At 45.8% G+C, this 17,198-nt stretch overlaps 1 protein-coding gene across 1 annotated transcript in view; it reads left to right on the forward strand.

The window, feature by feature from the left end:
• The window catches only part of LOC138250008 (cohesin subunit SA-2-like), a 434,120-nt gene that overhangs the window by 386,183 nt on the left and 30,739 nt on the right, over window positions 1-17,198 (forward strand). The window contains exons 27-29 of the mRNA XM_069204310.1: window positions 7,861-8,021; window positions 11,723-11,848; window positions 13,210-13,406. Of these exons, the coding sequence (XP_069060411.1) occupies window positions 7,861-8,021; window positions 11,723-11,848; window positions 13,210-13,406 (484 nt within the window). The remainder of the gene's footprint in view (window positions 1-7,860; window positions 8,022-11,722; window positions 11,849-13,209; window positions 13,407-17,198) is intronic.

Consider the following 17,198-nt stretch of genomic DNA (forward strand, 5'->3'; position numbering starts at 1 on the left):
TCATTTTTAAATGAATCTCTTGCTTAATTGTAACTATATCCTAGTTTCGCTCATAAGCTTCCTTCATTAACTCTCTGTTGTTAATAGGGTAGTATCCAAGCTGGTATAGTTAAGTACCATGTACCATTTCTTCCCAAAGGCCATTTAATATTTTCATAAAGGTGGTTTCACTGAGATTTTGAGACCCTTTGGTATTCTTTGTGGTATTCACTCCACGTTACCACATTTAGAGTCTGTTTGCTGCATCTCTTTCACTTACATTTTAACAGATTCTAGTTGGGTTGTTCCGTTGTTTCTAGTGATGACTTTGATAAGGTGTCTCTTATAGATCCCAATAGTCAAGGTATTTTGTAGTATTTAAATTGTAATCTTTCAGCTATTTTTGCAGTAACATTTGATGATTCATCAAAAACCAATTGACAGTTTTCAGAATTTATTTGACAATGCTTCTTGGGTGCTTAGCAGCCATACATATTGAACAGTGGCCAGTTGTCCAAAGCAATTTTATCTTTAACCACTCAAGCAGTCATAAATTAAAACAAATTTAAGAAGTGCCATTATGATTGTAAAAAGCTTTCTTTTTTTAATTGTTCCTAAGTTTTAGTCCACTTAATACATATGCTCTTATTTCCCAAAATTGATTTAATTTCTGGAATTCATGTATCCCAGTAATTTACATCTTATGCATTTGATCAATCACAATAAAATTTTGACATTAAAGCATTTACCCACCTGCTTTTGTCATCATGGTCAAAGCAAGTCGACACCCAGCAGCAGCAATCACCTTCCTTAAGAGCAATTGCATTTTTTTATTTTCTCGTAATGAATGGAAATCCTGTGGCTGAAAAGTCACACTTGAAGTAGTCAATTTTCTCTGTTCATTGATTGTCTCTGAACTTCAGATAGCAGAACAAGTGCTGGGGGCTACAGGTGGCCCCTGCATGGCCCATGACAAGCTCAGCTGACAGTCGGCATTCAGAGGGTGCTGGTAGGCCTTGGACTCTGCTCCATGTGGAGCTGAGTCCAGTGTCGCCACACGTTTTCCACTACTGCCATTAAACCTTGGTTGCTGCCTGTCAGCCCAGAGGAAAACTCGTAATAGGGCAGGTGGGGAGACTGCCAGGACCATGGCGGTCTCCCCACCACGGGTCTGGCAGTTGGATTTTCCGACCACCAAACTCGTAATCAAGCCCCAAGTCCTTAACATTTCCATTTCAGAATCAAATCAAATCAAATCATTAACATTTATAAAGCGCACTACTCACCCGTGCGGGTCTCAAGGCGCTAGGGGGAAGGGGGGGTTACTGCTGCTCGAAAAGCCAGGTTTTGAGGACTCTACGGAATGCGGAGTGGTCCTGGGTGGTCCTGAGGCTGGTGGGGAGGGTGTTCCAGGTCTTGGCTGCCAGGAAGGAGAAGGACCTCCCACCCGCCGTGGAGCGGCGGATTCGAGGGACGGCAGCGAGCGCGAGGCCCGAGGAACGGAGGAGACGGGTGGGGGCGTAGAAGCTGAGGCGACGGTTGAGGTATTCCGGTCCCTTGTTGTTGGAGGGCTTTGTGTGCGTGGGTTAGAAGTCGGAAGGTGATCCTTTTGCTGACTGGTAGCCAATGCAGGTGTCTCAGGTGTGCGGAGATGTGGCTGTTGCGGGGTACGTCGAGGATGAGGCGGGCCGAGGCATTTTGAATACGTTGCAGGCGTTTTTGGAGTTTGGCGGTGGTCCCAGCATAGAGGGTGTTGCCGTAGTCCAGGCGGCTCGTGACGAGGGCGTGGGTCACGGTTTTTCTAGTGTCGGCGGGGATCCAGCGGAAGATCTTGCGGAGCATGCGGAGGGTGAGGAAGCAGGCGGAGGACACAGAGTTGACTTGCTTGGTCATGGTGAGAAGAGGGTCCAAGATGAAGCCGAGGTTGCGGGCGTGGTCTGCGGGGGTAGGTGCGGTGCCGAGGGCCGTGGGCCACCAGGAGTCGTCCCAAGCGGACGGGGTGTTGCCGAGGATGAGGACTTCCGTTTTGTCAGAGTTCAGCTTTAGGCGGCTGAGCCTCATCCAATCTGCGACGTCCTTCATGCCCTCTTGTAGGTTGGTCTTGGCGCTGGCGGGGTCCTTGGTGAGGGAGAGTATAAGTTGGGTGTCGTCGGCGTAGGAGGTGATGATGATGTCGTGCTTGCGTACGATGTCGGCGAGGGGGCTCATGTAGACATTGAAGAGTGTCGGGCTGAGCGATGAGCCTTGAGGTACGCCGCAGATGATCTTGGTGGGGTCTGAGCGAAACAGTGGGAGGTAAGCTCTTTGAGATCGGTTTGAGAGGAAGGAGACGATCCAGTCCAGGGCCTGGCCTTGGATCCCGGTGGAGCGGAGGCGTGTAATTAGGGTGCGGTGACAGACGGGATCGAAGGCAGCCGAGAGGTCGAGGAGGATGAGGGCGACTGTTTCACCGTTGTCCATCAGGGTTCTGATGTCGTCTGTGACTGAGATGAGGGCGGTTTCAGTGCTGTGGTTGGTTCGGAATCCGGTTTGTGAAGGGTCGAGCAGGTTGTTGTCTTCCAGGAAGGTGGTCAGCTGTTTGTTGACGGTCTTCTCTATTACCTTGAGGGGGAAGGGGAGGAGCGAGATGGGGCGGATGTTTTTCAGGTCGCTCGGGTCAGCCGTAGGTTTCTTTAGTAGGGCGTTGACTTCGGCGTGTTTCCAGCATTCGGGGAAGGTAGCAGAAGAAAATGAAGAGTTGATGACGGCCTGGAGGTGCGGGGCGATGATGTCGTCAGCTTTATTGAAGATGAAGTGAGGGCAGGGGTCCGATGGGGCGCCGGAGTGGATAGAGTTCATGGTGGTTTTGGTTTCTTCAGTGTTGATGTGGGTCCAGTCATTGAGGGTGATGGTCGGGGGTGTGGGTTCGGTGGTGCTTGGTTGGGTCTGGTGTCCGAAGCTGTCGTGGAGGTCGCTGATCTTGCGATGGAAGAAGGTGGCGAGGGAGTTGCACAAGTCTTGTGAGGGCGTGACGGCGTTGGCGTTGGCACTGGGGTTGGAGAACTCTTTGACAATGCTAAAAAGTTCTCTGCTGTTGTGGCTGTTTTTGTCCAGTCTGTCGGTGAAAAAGTTCCTTTTGGCAGTGCGGATCAGGTGGTGGTGTTCGCGGGTTGCGTTTTTGAGGGCGGTCATGTTGTCGGCGGTGTGGTCCTTGCGCCAGGCCTTCTCGATGGCGCGACAAGTTTTCTTCGATTCTTTGAGGGTGTCAGAGAACCAGAGAGGTTTTCTGGTGATGGCCTGTTGATGCGTGCGTCTGAGGGGAGCAAGGTTGTCTGCGCAGTTGGAGATCCAGTTCAAGAGGCTGAGGGCTGCGTCGTTGGGGTCGGCGGTGGGGGTGGGTTGGTTGACGGTGAGTGCGGAGAAGAGTTGCTCTTCGGGGATTTTGTTCCACTGTCGACGAGGGATGGGTTGAGTGTGGAGGTGGCGGGTCTCGCGTCGGAATGTGAAATGGACACAGCTGTGGTCGGTCCAGTGTAGAGCGGAAGTGTGGCTGAAGAAGACGTGTTTGCTGGCGGAGAAGATAGAGTCAAGCGTGTGTCCGGCGATGTGGGTGGCGGTGTTCACCAGTTGCTTGAGGCCGAGGTTGGCGAGGTTGTCGAGTAGGGCTGTGGTGTTGGGGTCGTTGTTTTGTTCCAGATGGAAGTTGAGGTCGCCTAGGAGGATGTAGTCCGGCGAGGCGAGGGCGTGCGGGGAGATGAAGTCGGCGATGGAGTCGCTGAAAGGGGCGCGCGGTCCGGGGGGACGGTAGACGAGGGATCCTCTGAGGGTGGTCCTGGGGTCGGTGCGAATCTGAAAATGCAGGTGTTCAGCGGCGAGAGGGGTGTCTTCGTTGGAGGTGGTGACGCTGACGGAGTCTTTGAAGACGATGGCGATACCTCCTCATACTTGGTTGGTGTGGTCTTTTCTGGAGATCTTGTAGCCTTCGGGGATGGCAGTGGCGATGTCTGGGGCCGAAGAGGCGTTCATCCAGGTCTCTGTGATGAAGGCGACGTCCGGTGCTGTGGAGTGAGCAGCAAACACACCTTTCAACAGAGTATCTCAGCCTGTGCTTGATTTGAGCAGGTGATTTCAGGTGGGGTCCATGGACAGTCATTTTTGGAGACCAGCACTTATTGTTCTTCAACGGACTTTGACACAGAACAAGAGAGCTAGAAAAAACACAAAATGGAAAAGGAGGAAGTGAAAGAAGAAAAACTGTGACAAACAAGCAGGGAGTGAACTAGAATCTGAAAAAGTGAGATAAAGGGGCAGGGAGTGTCTAGTGGTGGGTGAAAGAAGCATGAGGTAGAATCAAGACTACACAGCCTTGGTGTTTGCCAATCCTGACATTCAGTAGCTGTAGCCCTGAGCTTCTGAGCAAAACTTTGGGCCTGGCACTTACTATTTTACAAATTAGGCACTGGCCCCATTCACCACTGAGGGAGAACATCCAGCTTTTCCTGGCCCTTTGAAGAGTACTTGCTTTCCCAATATACAAATCTTTCCTCTCGCTTGCGAGCTAGTTTCACAATATAGAAGTCTCCTTGTATTCATACATCAGCCAAAGGAAAAGGAACACGCAAAGTATAATGCATCATTATAAAATGTGTAGAACACCCCATACAGTATATTTGTATATATCTTTTGAGTCATGAAAGAGACAGCAAACTCTGCTGGATGAAAGCAGTACACAAGTCCTGTAGAAGACTGTCTCTTGTGGGGGTGATCCTCAGTAGGACTGTTCACAACACAGAATCTCTCAAGTGAATTAGATAATATAAGATGACAGACCAATAGCAGAGAAAAGATGGCAGGCCTGTACGAGGGAAAATAAATTCAGCCCAGAGACTAAACAGAGACCCAAAGTAACAAAGATAGTAAAAGGGAAAGTGTTAAGATTCTCACACAAAGTCTTGCAGTCATAGATCACTTTGCAGAAGGTGGATATTAAAGCACTCAGGATATTTGCCCAAGCTAACAAACCTTGTACCGCACAACCATCCTAAAAGTAAGCATATTGCAAGCCTCATAATTCCTCCCCAACCGTTCAACTGGTCATAATGATACTGTTGTAACACTCACTACCCCTATATAAATTCTGCACAGCAACGTGAGTGGGCCAAGACCTTGTACTAGAAGAAAGATCATGTCTGATCCATGAACCATAAGAATCTTCCTTAATTTGTAGTAGTATAAGAGCAAATGGATCCCCAGTAATCATGCGCCAAGAAATAGGACCATGTTGTAGCCAAAAGCCACAATACCCTATCAAATAAAGGTAAACCCAGTCCATGATCAAAACCTACAGACTTTCAAAGTCACCAGCATTTCTAGATCCACCACGAAGTGCCCATTGGATGCTCTGTCTGTCTGCCCTGGCTAAATGTAGCAAATAAACCTAATTTTGGTGATAATTGTCGTGTCCATTGGTATCTCCAGACTCAACAGGAATACAGGCTGAAGTGATGAAATAGGTCAGGGGCCTCCGTTCCTTTTCACTCTCTGATGTATTGTGGATTTTTAATCGCAATCCAGCCAAGCAAGTTCCAGTAGCTGATTTTGTTTCTAAGAGAACCTCCAATGCACTTCTGTTTGTAGACACATCTTCAGCTGTACTTGCCTTAACATCTTAAGCTGTACTTATCTTAAAGGTAAATGGCTACACATGCGATCTGTGACTGATGGCCTCTTAATGCTACCCCACCTCACTGCCTTCTCTTATTCTAACTTCTCAATTGTTCTCTGACTTTCCTCTATTCTCTTTTCTAATTTTGCATGGACATTACCCTCATTTCTAACATAAATGTGTGTATTATAGTCTACTTTTGGATGTTGATAACTTTTAATTGCGTGATAAGTCTCTCTGTGTCCTATTGTAGCATTAGATTTGAAAGGTTGACAAATGTATCTTTAATATGTGGTGATTATGTTGAATTGTTCTATATCTGAGCATTTTTATATTTGTAAAATGTTCCCAATAAAAACAATAGATAGGAGAGCGAGGAATGCATGTCCCTCAGGAACTAAGGGATCATGAATACGTGTTAATCTCTCACGTAACAGAGTAATGCACTAGAGACTGGTCCTTTACTGGTGTTTTTTTAGGGTCAAGCGAACAAGCGCTCTGGCTTTTTGTAATCTCTCTGTGGACTTTTAACATGCCCACTCTTGCTATTCTTTCTTTGTTGTGCTTGTCTTAAATGCTTCATTTTTATTGGTGCATTTTGTTAAATGCCCTTTCTTTGTGTGCTGAGTTATGTCCCAGGAGATTTCATGAAAATAACATTTTTTGGGGGCCATCACACTACGTCACGCTTCCTCCTGTTACAGCGTATGATGGCCCCTCCTCCGGTTTCAGTTTGCCTTTCATCCGAGCCGCGATTCTTTCTAGACATTCACACAGGGAGCCAGTAACTCTCACGCTCACACTCATGGCGGCTGTGGTGCTTTGAATCAGCTCACTTCTGTCAACTGTTTACTTTTCATTTTCCATTTATGTGGCAAGAAAGTCCAGCTAGGAATTTACAATGCTAATAGCTCTTAACTCGAGCACATGGGAGACCCATTGGATTGCAAATGCTTGTTTTACTTTTTTTGCCACTATACTACCAAGCTTTACAGCCAGGTGCATTCACTGTGCTTGGGAAAATGCCTTAGTGAGTTACTGACTGCTGCGGAACTCTGGTTTGACCCACAGGTAATGTGTTCAATCCTGACAAAGCCAGCTCAACTTTCCATTCTTTCAAATGCACTACACTGAGCGTCATTAAATTGAGTGATAACACCTTTTAATTACAGCACTTAAAGATGGATAAACGATGGACTGAAATGCTACATTAAAACAATTTATTAACTGTACACACACAGGCAACCTATTTTCAGGGTCATAGATGCTGTTTGATTTTCAGAATGACCCAGCCCGATTACACATCAAAGTTGTTCTTCATTCCTGAATAACACATTAATACAGACTCCTAGTGCTGCCACTCATAGTAGGCTGAGTCCTGACGTGGATCCTCATGGCTGATTACTTTGTTTTTAAGTTGAATACTAACATGTTAATATAAGTTTTAATTTGGCATTTACTGTACAACATCAGTAGACAATAACTTTTATTTTAGCTATGGTCTACAGTTATGTTGCCAATACTTCTTTGCATTAGAGGCCTCTTGTGAACCCCAAAGACACCTAAGCCATTAGGAAATGAGAGGGCGATGGGAGAATAGAGGATGAGAGAAAAATAGAGCGAGGTGCGAGGCTAAAGAAAGACAAGGAAAAAGAGAGATTCGGATCTATTCTCAAAATGTAAATGTGAACATGATAAGAATATATGTGCAGGGAGGTCAACCAACTCTAACTCAGGTAGTCAATATGGCGATGCGTCTTGGGAACTCCCCTGAAGCTCATTCTTGAGAACCAGTGGTATCCCTGTCTAGTGTCTGACACCTAAAAAGATGTCCTTTTAAGCCAAACTCTATTATTTTTGGGATGCCCAGTAATAATCAGATACCACAGAATAAAGGAAATACAACGTTTCATTTATGCAAATCAAACAATATTTAGTCAACCAACATGATATATGAATGGTTAGGCGCAATGAGTGCTGTTTCTCATATGACACCCCCTCCTGAAAGGTGATGTTCAATGTTATCCTTTTCTGTATTGAAATTGCTGCATCATTGTCTGCTCTATCGTCAAGAGTATTTATACGCTTTGTGTGAGTGTTACTTTCAATTACTTTTCTTCTACCTGTGGAACTATGGAGTCTGTCCTTCCTCTGCAATCACTTGTTGATTCCCTGCAGTTTGAATAACTTGATGTTCTTGGATATGACCACGAATAACTAAGCATGTATGTTTCCAGCTTTTTCAGGAGCACCTTGAAGCCTCTGGCAGCAGCAGTGATGCGTCTAGCTCCTCTTGTAATTCTTCCTTCAGTACCATAAAAGAACTAGCACGGCGCTTCTCACTCACTTTTGGTTTGGACCAAGTGAAATCCAGAGAGTCTGTCGCCATGATGCACAAGTAGGTGTTGCATTCATTCTTGTTGACCCACCTTTATTTTATTTGAATTAATTTACATGAGTCTGTTTTTATTAAAGTGGGAGATATCACACAAAGTCTACACTTCTTGCTGGAGGAGCTGAGGGTTTGCCTAGTACCTAGAAGCCTGCGTGTCGATTGAAGGAAGCAGAGGCCCTGTATAAGGAGAGAGACCGGGAGTGGGATCTTCCTAAAATATTTCTGCGGCGGAGCTGACTCAAAAGGAACTGCCATCATTGCTGAGATGAAAGCAGTGATTCATTTGGAGGCCGGAACTGCCAAAACAACCATTTTACTGAGGACGCAGCCCATGGACTGCAGCTGCTGACCCCAGGCCTCATGTGCAATCGGTCTCTGTGGACACAAGTACTACTGTAAAGATGCCCACCTGCTGAAGACCGGATCTGGAGGCTACAACTGCAGTGATCAAGTGCTTGACTGCACTCAGCCTGGAAAGCCACAAGTGCCAAACAAGAGTGCTGCTGTGTTCAGTTTTTGTTTCTAAATTTATGTAGGTACTTTTACATAGAAGACAAATAAGGACCTTCATGTTTTGGAAACCTTCGACGCCTAGCGGAGAGGATCATCCTGTAGACCAGTAAGGCAATATTTAGCTAAAAAGGCCCCCTTGCCCCCTATTGTAAAAGATCTCGTTCGCAATAGTGACAGAGTGGGGGGGCATCCTTTGAGGGAACATTCTACCTACACAGATGTTCTCAAATGTACTTGTATCTCCGCCACGGAGGTTTAAAATGTGTCTCTGCTGCACACTTATGTTCTCAATGCTGTTGAATAGTGCCAGAACTGTGTAACGGTATGCTGCTATGTAGTTTGCTATTATGTAACCTGCTTATTATGACGTAATGTTTCATTCGATGTTTCACTATTTCACATTAATGTGACCATTTTATTTTTTTATCCTGTCCAGCCTCTGAAATGCATATGTATATTTGTATTCTGTTTCTGTTCCCATGATTAGTGTAACTCCTGAAGTAAATCTTTGCGTTCGGCAGCCCGGGTATTTCTCATGATTCCAGAGGAAGCCCGTGCCATCCTTTCTCAGGCTATGCAGGACTGCTGTAATGCGGGAAAATTTACCATCCACTGTGAGCTCCATACCACTGATTCTCTTGGAATAGCTGTCAACACTAGCAAGAGCCATCCACTTGGCGTTGAAAGCCTTCCTGCCCTCCATCAAAAGGAAGCTAGTGCGAGTGCTAACGGACAGCACCACTGCTGTCTGGTACTGCAACAAGAATTTACATGCAGAGGTGGCGCAGAGACTTTTCTGAGACAGGGAAAGCCCTGGCTCGATCTTTTCACCACCTCTGAGTATGTGCAGTCTCAGCAGTCAGCAGTTTGGCACGTTGGCGTTTCTAAGGCATCTCTTGCTTCAAGACATGCTCCGCATAAAGTGTTACTCAGGACTCCTGTATGCCTTCCAGCCAATCCCTATCCTGCCCTGAGTACTGAAGATTAGGCCTTCCGGCCCCAAATCATCCTAGTGTCCAAGATTGGGCTGGGAGAGTATGGTATCCTAAACTCATGGGCATGAGCATTTGTCCTCTGGTTAGGCTACCCCTGTGGGAGGATTTTCTGTTGCGGAAGCAGGGCAGGGTTCTGCGCCCAAATCTGAATAGCCTGCACCTAGATGCTTTGAGATTGAGTGGCAACAGATAAGTGTTTTCCACCTCCCTCACAAATTTGTTGATGTTGGGCACCATTATAGGGTACCCTTTGGCTCTTACGGTCTTTTTACGGTTGCCAGACGAGCCCTATTATTCAAATCACCAATTGTGATGCATTTCCCCATGAGGTTACAATATATGTTCTCCCACTGTCTGTTGTTTATGCACCGATTGGGTTTAAATTTGGTCACATTCCTCGTGTGCACTCTGAGGCTCTTCACAGTTCCTTCTGACTCCTTACCTTGAACACATACTTTCTTGTCACCATATTATAGGCACAGAGGATAAGCGAATTACAGGCCCTCTCTGTTAACCCGTACTACACCAGGTTTTACACAGCCAAGTTAGCAGTGGTGGCCATTAATTTTACCAGTGAGGGCGGCGTTGGGCCACATGCACACATACACACTCACTCACACCCATGCACCACACATACCGATAACCTTTCACAACACTCTCTCACAAATACACATACTTTCATAAATACAAGCACGCAGCAAACATAAGAAACACATAACTTACCTTCACTGCAGCTCTCCAAGAGAGAAGCCTCTGAGGTCCCAGGAGGATTGGGTCTGTTGCCTTCCCTCATTGGCTGACCTTGGGTCATCCAATTAGGGATCAGCCTGACAGACACTCTTCTTGCCTGGAAAAAGGTGAGGGGCATGACCCCTCAAGCCCCTACAAACAGTCCAGTGGTGCAAGCTAGTTCTACGGGCGTGAGCCTCCTTCCTTTCAAAGGGAGTGACTCCCTTTCACGTTAGTCAGAGCATCACTATTCTGCCTTTTTTTGCTCTGCCTCACCACTCTAAGGAAAATGAGAGACTTACTCTGCTTGATCCTAAAAGGGCTCTAAGCTTCTACATGGATTGTACCAAAGGACAACAGGTAGACAATCAGCTCGTTATCAATTCTCTAGAGCAAAGAAATGCAAAGCTGTGCAGAAAAAGACCATCTCCGTTTGGATCGTACTCTGCATTAAGATCTGCTGAGCACTCGCCCAAAAGAGGCCTGTGAAGGTTTGCAGGCTCAACCTATCAGAGCCAAGGCTGCTGCCACCGTGTTGTTGCATGGGGTACGTGTGCTGGACATTTGTCACGCTGCTCGTTGGGTACTGCTCCATAGGTTCACGAGGCACTATTGCTTAGACAGGTAAGCCCATTGGGAAGCACACTTTATCTACTTGGTTATTCTGGACTTTTTGGGTTGAGCCAGCTCACAGTCCGACTTCCTAAAAGGTACTGCCCTGATAAAAAAAAATCAAAAGGCGTAGAATCTGTGGTTAGAAGTCTCTATCAGAAGAATAAGTTGCTTACATATGGGAATTCCTTTTCTGGTCAAGACTCAATCTAACACCAGATTCCGCAAGCACCCTCCTGCCTTGTCATTCTGTCAACTGGACTCTCATATAAAAAGATTCCTTCTTAGAGATCTGCACACTGGTCACAATTGATTTGATTGACTCTGCGTCTGCAGACACAGACCAGTCAGAAAGCAACTGATGTCAGCCTGCATGTGTGGCTCCTATACAGGCCCACGCACCTCACATCTGATGTGAAACAATGCCAATGCGGTACTGCCAGCACAAAGGGGTACTGCTGAAAATCTTCCGGATCCAGTCTGACACCTGCAGAATATTCAAAGGTGATGAATCTGTGGTTAGATAGAGTCTCTGCCAGATAAAGCATTACCGAAGATAAGAAACTCATTCAACAAGGTTATGTTGTAGCAAGTTGTGTAAAGGTGGGATTGCTGTATCCCCCCTCCACCCCCCCCGACTCCTCCCCCGTGCTCCTTTCCCGCCCTATACTTTAAACGCCTAGTTCTGAAAATTGCATTTGAATGTTGGCACAAAGCACAATACATCTGTGGATTGTATCAGTATATATATGAATTGTACCAATTATGGTCTGTTTTTTCAGTGAGGTTTTTGAGTCATGTTGTTTGGCTTCCCCTAATTATTATTGTATTTTATTTTATTTTTCTGCTCACCAGAGATGGGATTGAATTTGCATTTAGAAGAGTGGCTGCAGTGGAAGGAAATGCCCCTCCTAATTTGGCCTTTCTCATACTCATCAGTGAATTCTCCAACAAACTACTGAAACCTGACAAGAGATTAGTGTAAGTTAATTTTTTTGCTTGTACTTTTTGTGCTGCCGCTATACAGTACAAACATTGCCCAGTCTATGGAAGAGACTTGTGATTCTGTGTGCTTTGAAATTATTGATGTTGCTAAGTCAGAATAAGTTCACTGTCTTTATATGTTAATCGCATCCTTTGAGAGAGGGAAACTTACTATGATAAGAAGTTGGACGATAAATTTGTCCTGAGTCTTGTTTCCAATATCTTTGGTGAGCTGCTATAGAGGTGTTTGTGTTTTGTAGTTGATTATAGTGTGGTGGCAGAAGGAAAAGAACAGGCTTACACTGTTGGTCATAGCAGGAGATATCTGGTGAGTTTGCTGCAGGGTCAGAAAGTGCTAAAGAAAATAATATGTTGGGAAATGGGTAGTCTCTGGTTTCCCAGAATTGACAGAATTGATCAAAATTGGAAAGGGAAATGAACCTTGCTGTGATGCTGGTCCTTTGAGGTTCCTCTAAGGTGATCTAATCTGTGGTAGCGCCAGGCAAGGACTTGGAAACTCTTCTGTTCTTCACTGTAGGTTCATGAGCAACAGGATAGCATGGAAATCTGCGAAATTATCAGTCCCAGTGAAAGGTGAGTTTACAATCAAATTCAGAGAACAAAGCCCCCCTCCTTCGTTCAAAAAGAAAACAGTGAAGTAAGAAGATCAGCCATGTATTGCAATTTGCAGTTGTCTCCCTCTGAAATGATACCCTCCATGAGGTTACGAAAGCACCTGATGCCAGAGCCCAATTCAGAGCAAGAAGGCAGTCCATCTTATCAGTCCATGAACAGTTCTGCCTGGGGCCTAGCAGTTTCTGTGTGTTTCATGAAGGGGCGTTCCTAGATCTGGTGCCCGTTCATTGCGCTCTTTTACAGATTGGTGTTGTATAGTCTGTTCAGATTTGGGGCACTGCAAGACTGTGGTGCATGGCTGTTTCTCCTTTAAATTGAGAATAGTCACAGCCCTGTCTTAGCTGATGAAAAAATATGTAGAGTACATTACGTGGGTAACAGCCTGAGCCCAGTGACCTCCCCGAAGCCAGGATTCTGCTGACAGACCGATCCTTGTGTCTAGATGAGGTTCATAGATGCCAAACATAAGACAATCAGTTAAAAAGCCTCTAATGTTCACAAATTAAAATCACCTTTGCAATTGCAAGTAAATTTGCTTTTGTGAATCATTTGTAATCTACACATGCATACATTCATTTTCTTATTCTAAGTCCACATATCACCTGAAAAAGGCTGTGCAAAGCACCCTTAAAATTTGATGTGGAAGGTACCGAAAGAGCTTTTTGGATTTCATCTCAAAATGTTATTTCTACTAAGTATATGGCCTTTGTAATTTTCTACAGGATTGGATACTTGCACAGATTTGTAACAGACCAGATGCTACATTACAAAGGGCCAGAGTGGAGTCCTCTGTTACAATACCGAAATTCTCTGCTTGCCAGTGAGGAGGAGGAGAGCTCTTCAACAAGTAGTGTATTCTCCAAAGAGTGCCTCTCGAGCAGATCAAAGATACCTTCTCTAAAAAGAAGACCGTCTAATGGTATGTATGTCTTGTATTCAGACCCCAAGTTTCTGGCCCTCATTACAAAAGGTCCAGTATTCCTGAAGGGGCATCTCCCACCCATAATTATGAGGGCCGCTGTTACCTCTCATGTTTCACTCAGAGGTTTCAACTAATAAAAGTAGCTGAACTCTCCAGGGGAATTATAGGAAGAATGAGAAACTACCCAGGGAGTTGGACCCTGAATCACATTTTCCCCTGGTGATTCCTCATTACTCAGTGGATTTGCAGGGTTCAACCCAGAATCCCTAATTCTGCACCCCAGAGTTAATGAGGCCTTTGGTATTGCTAACTCTGAGGGTGCAAATTAACAACACCGCATCTGGGAACCTCATAATGAGCCTTTTGTACAATCAATTCCATTAAGTCCCCTCCCTTCAAGCTAAAAGGCATGGTTTATTTAAACTAGTCCACGTGTGACTTGAATCCCTAAATGTATGCTATTTGTACTGTTTCATTCTGTGAACAGTTTCTTGTTACTCAGCTAGCACCAAGTCATTGGTCTGTGGAATATAAAAGCCTTAGATAGAACATACTAACAAACTTAAACCACCATCCTGCATTAGCACTTTTCAAGACACTGTAACAGATCACTTCAATATAGTAGGTTATAATGGCACAGCTGCTTTAAAAAAAAATTATGTCTTGGAACACAGGCACCGGAATAGAGGTCTACAGTCCCTTGCTGGACACCATCCCTACAGTGGTAGGCAATCACCGGGTAATAAATAGCGATCTGCAAGTTATTATTCATTAAACAGCTACCTCCTACAAGTGGGCATTTGGCAGTGCGACTTATGAGCACACAAGGCACATCACAATATTAGACAATTTGTCGAAATTCAGTATGCAGATTTTACTAACTGTGGCCCTCATTACGAGTTTGGGGGGCGGCGGAGGCCACCCGCCAAACCCATACCACCATCAGGCCGCCTGTACGGCCAGAACACCGCCGGCCCGGTTAGGAGTTCACCGCAGGTCCGGCGGGCAGAAACAGTGTTTCTGCCCGCCGTCCCTATAGGGAACAGGGCCTTAACATTGACGCCGGCTCATAATCGAGCCAGCACCAATGTGGCAGTGCAGTGGGTGCAGCAGCACCCGTCACACTTTCCACTGCCCATAATTCGGGATGGGGAAAGCACGACGGGGCTGTCCATGGGGGGCCCCTGCACTGCCCATGCCAAGTGTATGGGCAGTGCAGGGGCCCCAGGCACCTCCTTTCCTTCCAGCCTTTGCATGGCGGGGCTACTGCCATGCAAAGCCTGGCGGAAAGGGGACTGGTAATCCCGAGTGCAGCGCTGCCCTGGTGGATTACAACCGCTGAGACCACCAGGCTGTCGACTATTGGCAACCTGGCATTGCCGGCGGTCCAACCATGGTGCTTTCGCCGCGGTCGTAATGTCGCGGTCAGACCGCCACTTTGGCAGAGGTCCCATCGCAACAGTGACCCTGGCGGTCTGGTGGCCGCCAGGTTCATAACGAGGCCCCATGTGTGACTTCTCTGTACATACATCTGGCCCAATATGTATTATTTAACACGTCAACCTAATAAAGATTGTATAGTTCATGTTATTGACATTATTCCAAAGGGGCATTAAAACATTCAGTATGGAACATTTAACAGAATAAATCACATGCAGAAACACAGCGCCGATAAATCATATTGCCAGTTATTGCGGAGCTCCCAACAACATTTGCCACCACAAAGCACGAAACACAGACTTCCAACAGAACACTTATTACTCTGTTCTCATTGATCCAAAGTAACATAGCAGAAGTAAGCTATAAGGTAAGCTATCACAGTGCTCCAAAAAGCACATTCTACAAGATAATCTGTACATAGCCATCCAGCATACCACATCTGGCAGAACATCCCAAATACACCCAGCACAGAACGGATATATAAAACAAATAGTTTCATTGTGTTTTCATAACATAAGCCATCAAATTATGCCACACTGAAACACAACATTACATTATTTTTTTCTTTAACCTGACCTAGAGAACACATTAGAATATTTCTCATTGCTGTAACTTTGCAGAAACTGGTCTTTTGCGTACCTATTTATTGCACAAGCCACTAAAACATTATAAAGACTCAACAAAACATGAGATACCTCTGCTAAAACAACTGAAGTGCACAAACAGCACTAGCAACTGTGGATAAAGCTGCATCACAAACAAATCATCCCTCAGAACATCATAGACACATTATACACACAAGACAAAGCGTCATACATGTCCAACATATCTCTGCTCACCACACACATGCAGTACGCTCAGCAATGTTAGCCTATCATTAACCTCCCAGCAACGGACCTCCTACCAAACATTAAGCAATCAGTAAAGCTGCCGTGCCTCTCTGACTCCCAAAATTATGTACTCACAGTTCATTAACTAAAAAACAGCCATTCCTAACCTGGGGTTCCCGAAACCTACCTGGGGGAGGCGGGGGTGTCAATAGTTTGTAAAATTAAATAATCTTAGAATATTAGCAAAATATATTAACATAAAAATTGAAAATTGAAAACGTTCCATAAATGTAAAGGAATTTAAAATCGAAGGCTAAAAATATAAGTTTTTATCTCAGACTGATTTATGGGAGCAGGGCAAGTACAGCAAAAGTAATCTAGCATTGGCGATTGGTGGCCTCAGCAGAAACGCTGATGTGCCCCAACTAAAAGGGGGACATGCATTAGGAACTATAAAGACAAAGCTATATTCTGAAGTCTGGTATATCGTTTTGTCTTTCAGAAAGAAAACTAGCATTTGAAATGGTCCGTAATTAATGCCCATTAGAAATTAAGGTGATCATTACAACCTCTGCGGTCTTTTTGAAAGACCGCCGAAGGACCGCCGTGCTGAAGACCGCCAGTGCAGGCGGTTTTCCGCTCGGCGAATTATGACTGCTGGCAGCCCTCCTTCCTTTTTCGGACGGAGAGCCGCCAGCAGCCATACGTTCTGTGATTCGGCGTGGCGGTGTTCTGGTGACGGGGTGCTGGCGGCGGAGCAGCCCCCATGGATCAGGGAGGACTCAGGGGTGGGGGTGGGGGAGACCCCTATCAGTTCCAGGGAAGGAATTCCCTGGCACTGATAGTGCTTACCGCCATGGATTTCATGGCGGTTCCCAACCCCATGAAATCCATGGCGGTCAGCCGGGTCATGATACCGCCGGCGGTCTTGTGACGGCCGCCGGGCTGGAGACCCAAGTCTCCAGCCCAGCGGTCGTCTCCGCCCTGACGGTCGGAACGGAGAAGTGGTGGATGACCATGGCGATAACCGCCATGGTCATAATTCCATTTTTTTTTGGCCAGGCAGTTGGCGGTAATACCGCCACTTCTCCGCCGACCGCCAGGGTCATAATGAGGGCTTTTTTTGTTTATGCATTAAATACAATACTTCATAATCTGTGTATTTGTTTGCAGTATATGTGTTTCTGTGGTATTGTGTATTGTATTGAGTTTAAACCTGTCGAAATTTCTCAGGTGAGGTCCCCCGCTTCCTTCAGTGATTTCATGGGGGTCCACAGAAGTCAAAACGTTAAGAACTGCTGGACTAAAATATTATCACTGAACTTTGACTTGGACCAGAACTCAGTTACCATAAAATATACCTTCATATGACAGCTCAGTACCTGGTCTAGGGTGGAGACTTCACAATCGTATGCTAGGAGCCTCCGCACATCTGACAGTGCCACGAGGCCCAAGTTCTGCAGACTGCGCTATATAAATACAGTTAACGTAAAATACCACTATTATTTGTGTTACTCAC

The sequence above is a fragment of the Pleurodeles waltl genome, chromosome 8, assembly GCF_031143425.1.
Source record: "Pleurodeles waltl isolate 20211129_DDA chromosome 8, aPleWal1.hap1.20221129, whole genome shotgun sequence".
In the NCBI taxonomy this organism is placed as follows: domain Eukaryota; kingdom Metazoa; phylum Chordata; class Amphibia; order Caudata; family Salamandridae; genus Pleurodeles; species Pleurodeles waltl.